This window comes from Anarhichas minor, unplaced genomic scaffold (genome assembly GCF_050575085.1).
Source record: "Anarhichas minor isolate MPS153535 unplaced genomic scaffold, ASM5057508v1 ptg000004l, whole genome shotgun sequence".
NCBI classification, from domain to species: domain Eukaryota; kingdom Metazoa; phylum Chordata; class Actinopteri; order Perciformes; family Anarhichadidae; genus Anarhichas; species Anarhichas minor.
This window is the reverse complement of record NW_027466450.1, coordinates 4172942-4185358: the sequence shown is the minus strand read 5'-3', so window position 1 is coordinate 4185358 and position 12417 is coordinate 4172942. Positions and strand designations below refer to the sequence as shown.

The 12417-nt window shown below is 40.9% G+C and overlaps 1 protein-coding gene across 1 annotated transcript; it reads left to right on the top strand.

The window, feature by feature from the left end:
- The first annotated feature begins 3054 nt into the window (after positions 1-3054).
- On the top strand, positions 3055-12287 carry xk (X-linked Kx blood group (McLeod syndrome)). The gene is made up of 3 exons (XM_076107008.1): positions 3055-3522; positions 8449-8711; positions 10168-12287. Exons 1-3 carry the CDS (start codon positions 3278-3280, stop codon positions 11109-11111), a joined length of 1452 nt encoding a protein of 483 aa, XP_075963123.1. The 5' UTR covers positions 3055-3277; the 3' UTR covers positions 11112-12287.
- Positions 12288-12417: the final 130 nt, after the last annotated feature.

Below are 12417 nucleotides of genomic sequence, written 5' to 3'. Positions count from 1 at the left end.
GATTTAACTTACAGACATGAGATTGATCTTCTCATGTCACTCTCTTTATACAATGATATAGTTTTATTGATATCTTACGAAAAGTTACTCCTCATTTTTCGTGCGTTTTTCCTGCAAAAGTCCAGCAGCATGAGTCAGTTTTCGGTTGTTACATGCATACTGTCTTTTCAAAATAAACTTCCATATTCACAGGAAACAACTAAGGTTTAGGCGATGAAACTACTTAGTTAGGTTTAGGAAAAGATCGTGGTTTGCGTTAAAATATCTACGGAAGTGGCGTTGCTTAAGTACGGAAGTCACGTCACAAATAAATCAACATTGGCTTCTCGTTTCACACACGGCACAAACTGCGGCCTCCTGGAGGAAACACCAGTGTTTGTTTGACCCATCCACCTCTCCTCATCCCACCCGTCCTGTGTGGAATTCTACTCGTGTTGTCGCTCGCTAGCTATAGCATGTAGCATCCTGGGCATCACTGGGAATCTAAACACCGCGGCTTTGAGAGCACTTGTTTGCAATTGCGCATTAACGTGATTAACCAATGATTTAACTTGCAAGCTAGGACCACTGATTCGCCAAACCTGCTTGCTTGCAGTCTCTGTTCCACCACAGTCCCCGACGCTGGTCTCATGATTAATTGTTTTTCTAAAGATAGATTTGATTTTGTAGCGAGTAACGAAGGTTTCAGGGGAAATGTATCGGAGTAAAAGTATCAGTTTTCTTTGCAAAATTAAGTGTGTATTTGTTTAGCAAATATTGTATTTAATGTTCATAAAAATGAATATTAACTACCATTTTTTACTTTTCCTTCAGCACCATGGACAGCAGCGAGCTGTCCTTGACTTCTGCCGCCACCTGGTGGTGAAGATGCTGAACAGAAAGCTGAGAGAATAAGAATGAGTTGATAGTTTAATCATTTTCTGGAGAAATTGGTTGTTCTTGTAGGGACACAGACAGCCCGAAATACATGCGCCATGTTTAGAGGCTACTGTTTACCACAGAGCTGTAGTCTGGATTTTAGAAATACTGATGTCATGAGGTCAGTGAAACCCTCCCCACACTAACTCGGTGGCTCTGGGGATGGCAGTTTCAAGATATCTCAACTACCACGACATGGATGACAGGACATTTTGTTCAGACATTCATGGTCCCCAGTAGATGAATCCTAATGACTTTTGTGATCACCTGACTTTGGTGATCTTCTCGCACCACCATAAGATTATAAAACTAAAATATCTCATCAAATATTGGATGGATTGCCATGATATTTTAGGTCCTCTTCACTGAGGAGTTTAAAAAACAGGCTCCTGCTCGGTGATGAAAGTCTACAATCTGTTTGGAGGCCTGTCGGGGACTGTTTGTTTCCAGGTCCGTCTCCTGCAGCCGTGTCCTGGAGCCGGACCGGCCGGAGTCATCTCTGTTTAGTGTCTTTGTGTGAATGGAGCCCGGCTTACCGCTACTCTGTTCACTGACCTGAACAGACAACGCTCCGTAACTCAGATATCCTTCAAGAGCTGGATTGAAGAAGAAGCACACAAAGAACTGGGGTTGAAACTGTGATCAGAGGGGGAGAAGTCAAACTGTGGTGGAACTGTATGGGGCTCTTTGAATTGTTCAATATGTGTAATTTGTTATGACTTTTTCCCTGTGTGAAAATAAACAGAGTATGTTAGACTGCAGGTTTGTGAGACTGTAAAAGATATTGTCAGTTTGAGAATGTAATTTTCTTTTGCTCCTCAGTTCTACAAACTACAGTCAGCAGAGGACTCCTTTACACAAATGTGATGGGGCCTTAAAAACTAATTTCTATCATTTGGATATGATGACATCTCTCAGAGTAAAAAAAAGGATTGACCATGGAAACTCAAAATGCTTTGGTCAGATTTTTGAACATCATCATGGCTCAAGATGGTAAACAGATATTTGAATATGAGCAACTCAAAATAGTTTCCAAATGCTTATTTATGAGCTGTTTGTCTGTGTGCTGCATTTGCAATCTGAGTTGTCCACGACAAATTTTAAAGGATTATTGTTATAAATGAAGTTCCCAGATGAACAAAAACATATTTTTTTTTCATCATCATATTTAACTGTATTCAAAGTCTCACAAAATGACAATAAATCATGTGATTTATATAAAAAGCATTATCTTTAAAATGTAAATTAGTACATCTCTGACAATAAACTTACATTACTCTATTTCATTGTGATTTATATGTTTTATTCAATTTTTTGTATAGTCTAATTGCATTTTGACATAGAAAACATCATCTTATCAATGAAATCTCACATAGAGCACATCTTATCTTGGATTTAAAAAAAAAGATAAAATACAGTATATCTACCAGAATTCATGTATATAGGAAAAGAGAAAATAGAACTACACTAATAGCTTACAATATAATACAGCTATAGAGTACAACATTGTTTTGCTGACCAAAACATAAAAGCAGCACAAGAACATGCAGCATATGAAGCAAATGTGGTAACAAAACACCACAGAATAAACAATCTATGTAACCTATGATACAAAGTATAATATCAAAAATGAAATAAAACCCCCACCTCATTACATAATACATATCAATAGTTGATCAAAACAACTCAAATATGATACATGTTTAATAAAAGGTTCAAAGGGTATAACTATGTTTAGAAAATCAAATCTCTTGAATAATTCCTGAGATAAATTATTTGTATGTACAGATTATTACTTATTAAATATAAACTCACCAGAGTCATGTGATTATGAATATTAAATATGCCTACTGATAGTATATGACCAATAGAATCAGTAAGCGTATACATTTTTATTATTTCTTATCTTCTATCAAGATAACAAATCAAGTTGTTGTAAATCGGATTAGGAAATGACTTACACTATACTTTAAGTATATGTGTCACTGGATATATGATACTTTTGGGAATCGAACCACCGACGCTGTAAATACAGGACGACCGCTCTCATCTCTAGCCCAATTCCTATGATGAGTAGGCTACTATGACGCCCATGGTCTCAAACAACTCTTAACGACACCACTGTCTGCAGGGGGTCTCTTCTCACTGACAGGCGCTTCTCGCGAGCACACAGCGCACTCCGGAGACCGCAGCGCCTCGTGCGCCCCCATAGACTATCACCGGGACAACACTCTGGCGTGAAAACATCTCGCCTGCCTTAAAAAATCGCAAATGAGCTGCGGCGGCAGCTGGAGCCCGAAGCAACGCCGTCCCTTCCGGCGGGCGAAGACGCGTTCCCCAAATGGCGGAGTGAGTGAGGATGCGACTCCCCAGTTCCATCTTTGTGTCGGTGTCTCTGTTCACGGCCGAGACCACGGCGGCGCTCTACCTCAGCTCAACGTACCGCTCTGCTGGAGACCAAATCTGGCAGGGGCTCACGCTCCTCTTCACGCTCGTACCGTCCGTGCTCGTGCAGCTGACTCTCACCTTCATCCACCGGGACCTGAGCAGGGACAGACCGCTCGTCCTGCTGCTGCACATCCTGCAGCTCGGACCCATAGTCAGGTCAGTGCTCGTTTATCTCCCACCGATGGTTGGCCCCATGAAGAAGCCCTGGATTCCAGTGGTGCTCCCTAATCACCATGTCACGCGATGAACGCCTATATGTGTCGCGTCCACGGGGAGGTTTGCACTTAAGCTGCTTATGGGTGGTTTGATGAATGCATTGCGCACATGCTGTTGTTTTCATTTTCTCCGGCCCTTTGTCTCCAGCTGGCTGCAGTAAATGTATGTGCTATTGGGTTCGCATATGAACAGCTGATCAATATGCTTATCGATATGTTCCATACCCACACAGCAGGCTCCTTTCACTAAGAGCTCCTGTTTTACTGGTTGATCACGTTCAGCTCGCTCTGATTTATTCATGACCGCTCTGTCTGACGGGACATTAAATCACATGAAGAAGAAGAAGAAGCTGACATACATGTTACACAATGATGGAGGAACCTTTAAACACATAGGCTATAACGGGCCTGCTCAGTGTAAGCCCTGACCCGGAGGGACCATCTGCATCAGCTGTAAATGAGCCTAATCCTGCATGTAGAGAAACCTCATGCTGTCAGACATGCCGCGCGACAATGTTGTCAAATATGCAAACAGCAGGAGAAACGACTGTGAAAACCCATTCATCCCCTAATAGAGAAAGTAGAGCTCAAACGATCAGTCAATTAATCCATCAGCATGTCTATTTTGGTAATCGAATAAACATTTGATTATTTTAGCTTCTTAAATGTGAGGATTTGCTGCTTTTCTTTGTTTTCTATTAAAGTAAACTGAACCTCTTTGAGTTTGGGGCTGTTAGACAAAAATAGATGTAAAAGCTTCATCTTGGACTGATAAAAAAAAATAGTTCGCTGCAATGGAAACACATTATCAGTATAGATTGACAGAAAATGAATCTATCCTGCAGCAAATTTTGCCATTTGAGGTTTTATTGATTTTTAGTAGAGTGTTTGCACATGGCACCACAACTTAACTGTTACATAAACATAAAACACAGTGTAAAATAAAAAAGTAAAAAAGATATACCAAAAATATCTTAATTCAGTGTGCAGACAGCTTTTTTTCCTTTCTAAAATAAACCTGTTTGTAAGCCATTGTTGAAATATAAAACAGACTGTTTTGTACAGTAGGTCCATAAAAAGGTCTCAAGAAAGAAACCCCATTTCTCATTTTAACCTTTTAATGCACTGAGTCGACTCCTGGATGCTGTCACTATCAATGCATCTTTCTAATTTAGATGTTTAGTTGCTTTTTACGCAAAACATCTTAAAATCCCTTACTTCAAGATTCTCAAATGTTAATGTTTGCTGCATGGTTTTGTGGACAAAACCGTCTGTTTTAATGTATCAAATTGAGCTTTAGCAAATTGTTTCTACTATTTTGGGACATTTTATAGATTAAAATTGTAGATTCTAATACAGTTAAATGAATCGATTCATCAATCAACAGAAAACAAACATTTCTTTGCTCATTGATTATTTAAGGCAGTTACTCATTACTACTTTCAGCTCTTCACATGTAAAGTGTATTATCTTCTTTAGATCAATATCAATTGAGTATTTTGATTGTTGCTTGGACAAAAAAGCAATTGATTAATTGAGAAAACAACAGTTAGTTGCACTTCTGGTTTGTAAGCCTTCAGCTTGAGGACATAAATAGCCACTGACAGAGAAGAGAAGGTTATATTTATGACGACCCAGAAACATCCATATTTTATGTTTGTCTTTGTTCGACCAGTTGAACAGACGCCTCTCCAACATGTTGACTCCCCTGCCGTGGCCCCTGTGGATGTGACCTTGCCCTGCCTGTTTCCCCTCGAGTGTGTTCGGATGATTACTGTTCAGACTTTTACATCTTTCCTCAGTGAAGAGCGCATCTAAGAATAGCACACAGCGGCTGCCGGGTCCTTATCTCTGACAACACAACCAGGGAGGGAAATGTCCGTCTCTACTCGCTGCACTTCCTCAATAAACAACACTTCTCATATCTTAACCAGTGAGCTAATTATTTTGTATCATACCAGCAGTGACACTGCTGTCAGGGTTGAAAACATTCAACTGATGGTTATATTTCCTTCATTCCAGCTTCTTATCTTAAGAACCTTATTAATTACTCATAAGTGTATATTGGGATTGTGTGATCATTTCTACTTTCACAACTCTAAACGTAGAGCAGGAAGTACACAGTGGGGTTTTTAGAGCTTTTTAGCTGAAAACAGCTGCCTGCTGCTGTTGAAAACAACATAGTTGTTGTGAGAGAGAACCAAGAAAACTTAAATGTTGCGGGTCGTAAACCAAACAAAGTGCTGAAAGACGCCAGATGTCCCATGAGCGACAGCTTTCACATGAAAGTAGTAATCTGATCCAATGTTCTAACACAAACATATGATTATGGTAGTGGAACAGACCACTGTTGATCCGTGATACGTACGGACCCCCCTTGCGGTTAGGCACGCACGTATACCTCTGATTAAATACACCATCACAGTGTGAAATAAAGTTTTACTGGCAATATTCAGTAAAATATGCAATCAGGACATTGCCATTTGTGCTGTCACCGATTTCTGATAATGTTACTTTATAAACAATATGTGTAACAACAACAGTTACATTATGATGCGTTCAGGCTCTGTTCAGGGAGTATTGGGCGAAGGTAAATTATAATGTTATCATGATGTGTTCACATGTAATCTCGAAAATGTAGTGTTGGTGAGAAACTTGAGTAAATCCAGTTGTTTGAAGGAGAAGTTTTCACAGCAACATAAATAGACAGAGATGCATTATGACCTGTTTATGCTACCTCTAAGCAGCTTATAATACATCATTAAAACTACTAATGACAAGATTTGTTTTAATCCATAAAAATACAATCTTTTATTTCCTACTCATTTTAATCATTTTTATGAAAAAAAACAAACGCACTATAAATTACTATAACAAAGTCAAAGGATAACATCAGAGCGGTTGAAAAAAGAATAGTCTGGAGCCTTGTAGACCAGCTGCTATAATCAAACAACAAAGGGATCTATATCTGCCAACATGGATCATCAATGATCAGCAGTTAGTATCGGTGGCAAAAAAAATGTTTTTTTTCTTTTGTGATCCGAACCGTGAGTTTTATGATCCGTTGCACCACTAATAGATTATAGCTGCTATAAATTAAGTTAATTTTGTCAAAATCTGTCTGTTGTCTGCACTTACTCCTTTTACCTAAAGCCACACAAACACTTTACAACATGATGAACTCAGTCCAGTGTGGGACTGCTCTTCATCTCCTCATCCTTCAATGAGGTTTAGGTAATTTGTTTTAAAATCTGAAAAGCTGATGGCGGACTCAACCTTCACACTTTTATTTATTTATCTGTATTTTAATCAAGTCAGGGATGTGTTTACTGTGCGTGCCACTCCAGCTGATAAACAGTCTGTCCCTCAGCACCCCTGTGCCTTAAATCCTCCTGCCTTGCAGTTAGAGCGGCGCTGTGCACCAGCGCTGCCTCGACCTTTCCTCGACCCACACGCATCGACTGGCAGATGACTTACTGCGACCGACGTCTCTTTAGACATCCACAATAACAGAGAGCTCTATGCTTGTGTAACACCAAAAGATATTGATGATGATTATTACATGTTAAAAAAATCACCTCTGGCCTGACTGAGCGAGTGTTGAAACAAAGGGGTTTATATGGACCTTGTATTGTAGCCTTGTTAGTGTTGGAATGTATCGCAGTTGAAAGGCGCTGAGAGTTGAAATGATTAGTAGATTGAGAGAAAAACTATTTGCAACAGTTTTGCTAGCCAATTATAAGTTTAAATCATTTATTTAGTAAAAATGTAATTTTGTCTCAGGTTGCAGCTCTGCAGATGTGAGTATTTTTGGACTGTTGTTCTGACAAAACAAACAATTTTGAAGATGTGCTCTGGGAAATTTAATAGATTCATTCATTCATGAATTCATTTTTAAAAAACAGAATAGATTTGTCAATCATTAAAATTTGCCTTATAGTTGCAGCCCTAGATAGTTTCAATTTTTCAAAAGTAAAACCAGTTCAATAGAATAAGGATAACCCTAACAAGGATAAGAAGACTCACGAGAACACATGATTGATTAAGAATAGCCAAAGAAAGGCTGGAAATAAATAAGCAATAAAAAGCACAACCCTGCCCAGTAAACCACCAATAGTCCTTTCCTTAAAAGGCTGCCCTCTTTAGAATTGGTAAGGCATCCTCCACAGAAGCCATTAAAGGAAACCACATTTTCATCAGAACCAACCTGATTCTTTCAAGCTGGAGGATTCATGACAAATCATTTGGTTGAAGCTGCACTGAAGCTATTTCAGATGTTTTCTTTTCAAATGTTAATGTGGACACTCAGTGAGCTCAGTAGCTCTGGTATGCTGAAAAATGATCAGCAGGGGATCAGAATCCAATCTGAAATTGCATTCATCACACTGTGCTGAAATGTCAGGAAACGTATTGAATAAGTGTGAATCTGAGCTATTGGATGTGTGTTATTGTATTATGTCCCTCTGGATGAATTAGAGTTATTTTGGTGACAGCCTTGTGTTTAGTGCTAAGTGTAGCTAATGTTAGCATGCCAACACGCTACACTAAGGTAACATTATACCTGTTAACATCAGCAAATTAGCATTGTGGAGGGAGCATGTTAGCATTCAGCTCAAAGCACTACTGAGACTAGAGTATTGTTTCTTTCACTTTGTCTGGTTTTGTATGTTTTGATTTGCTGTGTTAATGTGAATTTGCGTCATATTATGTTTTTGTTTTTATTTCAATATCTTTTCGATTTTTAACATCTATTTATCAACTTTTCCCTCTATAAATGTGCAAATGTGTAAATTTAAATTAGATTTAACTAATGCCTGCTATTTTTATGCTGCTATGCTCTTCATGGTCTTCTGCTCTCGTTGATCAGGTGTCTGGAGGCGTTCTGTATCTATGGCAGTGTGGGCCGTGTGGAGGAGCCGTATGTCAGCATCACCAGGAAGAAGCAGATGCCTCGCGGGGGTCAGTCTGAGGAGGTGGAGCGGCAGGTGGGGCAGGCGGAGGGGAAACTGTTCACACACCGAGCAGCCTTCGCCCGCACCTCTGTCATTCAGGCCTTCCTGGGATCTGCCCCCCAGCTCACCCTGCAGCTCTACATCTGCGTCCTGCAGCAGGGGGTCTCCATCGGACAAGGTGAGGAGGAGGAGGAGGAGGAGGAGGAGGAGGAGGAGGAGGAGGAGGAGGAGGAGGAGGAGGAGGAGGAGGAGGAGGAGGAGGAGGAGGAGGAGGAGGAGGAGGAGGAGGAGGAGGAGGAGGAGGAGGAGGAGGAGGAGGAGGAGGAGGAGGAGGAGGAGGAGGAGGAGGAGGGGGTACATGCACTTTAAGTGTGTTCCACTCTTTGATTTATGTGGTCACGTGTCCCCTTAATCCCTCCTCGCCAGTCAACAGCTCCACCGTGATGTGGGCCGATCAGCGAAGTGCCATATTGCATATAAGAGGATGGTGTTTTCATGAGTCAAAGTGGTGTTATGTAACCTCCTCTCTGATACAGAGGAGGGGAAATATTGATTCTCTCTGCCAGTATGGTGCAGATCTGGCTGTCCAACTCCTTGTGGGAGTCAGTATTTCTATTCTTGAGAGAGATTTATTAAAGGTTCACACAAAGTCAAACTAGGACATCTGGTCTTCGAGTTAGGACTAAATAAAAGATGTTATTAATACATAAATCTTATTTCCTCTGCTCCCGACCGTCTGACACTTCTATTTCACGCTTACCGATTTAACAGCCTGACTTTGGTGAATGGGAGCTTCAGGGTCTTCTAAAGGAGTGGTTCACAAATTCACAAATGTACATTGAAACAGTTTTTCCTCGCTGTAATCATCCATCCTCTTCATACTGGCAATTAAAAGATCCCTTCATGTCTTTTCAGTGTAAGTGATGGGGGACAAAATCCACTGTCTTGCTCTGGACAAAAAGTCCAAAGTTTATCTAAAGTCTTTTTAGTACCAAATCCCATCTTTTACTGTTATTGTTGTTCCTATGCTCTTCACAGAGAAACTTAAAGAGGTGATTTTGTACTAAAAAGACGGATAGATTTCATAACCCAAGACGGAGCCCTTATATTAACTTCAGGTAATCTTTGGAATGCATTTATTTTAGATTTCGTCCCCCATCACTCACCCTGGAAGCAACAATAGGAGGAAAGATTACAGCAAGCAAAAGCTGCTTGAATATTATTTATACATCTTGTAGAGACAAGCAAGCTGAGCCAGTTGAATGTGCTAATGTAGTGCTTTCATTATGTCTGTTGACCATAACATGGACACCACACACTGTAATATAGAAATATGTATGTATTTGTGTGTATAATAAGAGAAACAATATTTTACGTGTCATTTTCCATGGATTATGGGTTCCTGACAGCTTTATACTTTGTTAGATTGACGATATAAGAAGTCAGACGTAGCTATTTATTTATAGTTTGTGGTGAAAGAATATTTTCAGCAAAAAACCTGCATGATAGTGATCGTTTTAAAGCTGCTAAACAAAGACAAAATGATCATTTTTAAATGAACCAAAATCAACCTGGACTCCAGAGAATATACTTGATGGTGTCCTCATATATCTGTCTCTCCTTTTCAATGTCAGGCACACTGATGGTGATCTCCCTCCTGTCCATTGTGTATGGAGCGCTGCGCTGCAACATCCTCGCCATTAAGATCAAATATGATGACTATGAAGTGGACGTCCGCCCCATGGCTTATCTGTGCATATTCCTATGGAGGAGCTTTGAGATCGCCACTCGCGTGGTGGTTCTGGTTCTGTTCAGCTCTGTGCTGCAGCTCTGGGTCCTGCCTGTGGTTCTGCTCAACTTCCTGGTTTTCTTCCTCTACCCGTGGATCCTGTTCTGGCAGAGCCACTCCCCGTTCCCTGAGAATATAGAGAAAACTTTGACCAGGGTGGGAACCACCATCGTGCTTTGCCTGCTCACCTTCCTCTACGCGGGCATCAACATGTTCTGCTGGTCAGCTGTGCAGGTGAAACTCAACGACCCGGACCTCATCAATAAGTCCCAGAACTGGTATCGCATGGCCGTGTACTACATGTTGCGTTTCGTGGAGAACGCCTCGCTGCTTCTGCTGTGGTACATCAATAAAACGGACTTCTACAAGTTCTTCTGTGCCCCGCTGCTGGTGCTACAGCTGTTGGTCGCCTACGCATTCGCCATCTTCTTCATGCTGGTCTTCTACCAGTTCTGTCATCCGTGTCGGAGGCTCTTCTCCTCCAGCATGACCCGGGGCTTCTGGAACTGCTCCTCTCTCCTCTGTCTCATGTGCAATTCTGCTTCCCCACCGAACAGGCCGATGGGAAAGTCGCCCAGACCCGCCGCAAGCACAGAGTCGGCCAATGACGGAGGCCACGACACAGCCAGCGACACCACGGACGACATGCCCAATGAAACGTCGTATGACATGCTCAATGATACAATCTATGAAAATGCTGTCGAAACAGGCAATAATATAAGTGGTGGAACCAACGGTGACATTAACCACAGCACACCCTGCAACGCTCAAAGCATCACAACTGTTTGACGTGCCATCCAGAGGGGCGGCCGATAGTCATCACACCCTCTTTGACCTTCTAAGTGCCACATGAATCACTCCGCCAGTTGCGTTCACACTTTGAATCCTCGACATATATCCAGCTCTACTCTGTTTTCCACCACTGTCCATATCTCCTACATGAAGCACATGTGTCCTTAACTGGAGAGGTACACTGAACATGCATAGTGTTCAGTTGGAAGCAGAGAGTGGTGCTCACCCGTCTCATCAGCCAAAAATCCAAACCAGCCTTTATTAGGCCTCCAAATAAAACCACGGACCGAACCATTACTTCTATAGTAGTTTTTAGTGTGTCCACCTATATGCTGCATTACTGATCACAAGGCACCATGCATTTGAATTGATTGTATTTAGTATCTCTGTTTGGCATGGAGGTGTGCATGTGTGGAGCCTCAGATGAACTTCTGCAGGACGGCGGAGCTTTTCTGTACGGGGTTGTTTTGTTTTTTCTGAAACTCCCTGTAGTTTTATGGCTGCAAGCAATCGGCTTTTTTTTTTACTCCTTGATAAGAGCTTTATCGTTAATACTCGCGGCTTCTGTGATGTATTTGCGCTTGACGACGAGATGTGAATCTCCACACATTATTTACAGAGCCTGTTTCGATCATCAAACGCATTCACTGTAAAGCACGGACGTCTCCAGGCGTAATGTTTTTGCACGTTTACAAAAAAGGATTTAAGTGGCTTTGTTTTAACTGTTGAGCAGCAACAGTCGCAGTGATGTGAAATGCTTTTAGATGTATTTGCATTTTTTCTAATTCGTGCTTGTTATGTCTGTCGGCTCTTAATCTGTGTGTCTCATTAGTTAGAATATTTACACAAAGTGCACACTAAAATGTATTATATCTAACTGAAAATGTTTGGAATTGCATCAAGTATTTCTGCTTTTTTTAACCCTTAATGTATAATTGTCTATGAGAGAGAGAATGTCAGTGTTTGTTTTTGCACCGACTCCTTCTTGCAATGTATCTGCAGAGGGACGACAGCCTCGGGTATCAAATGAATGCTCCGGTTTTTGTACAAATAAGATAAGAAGCCCAAAAAAAAGATAAATCTACCGAACACATTGAACATTTGCAAACAGAGCAAAATAAAAAAAGGCCTAAAATCCTACTAAAAAATAAATTTATATTTATATGTGAAAAATTGTCTGTTTTTTTTGGGGGGCGCTGAGAAGCAGTTACTGCACACATTGCCATGTGCTGACCTCTAGTGGACAAACACCCAAACTGAAAAATAGTAACATTTGTCTCATTTGAGACATTCAAATCACATT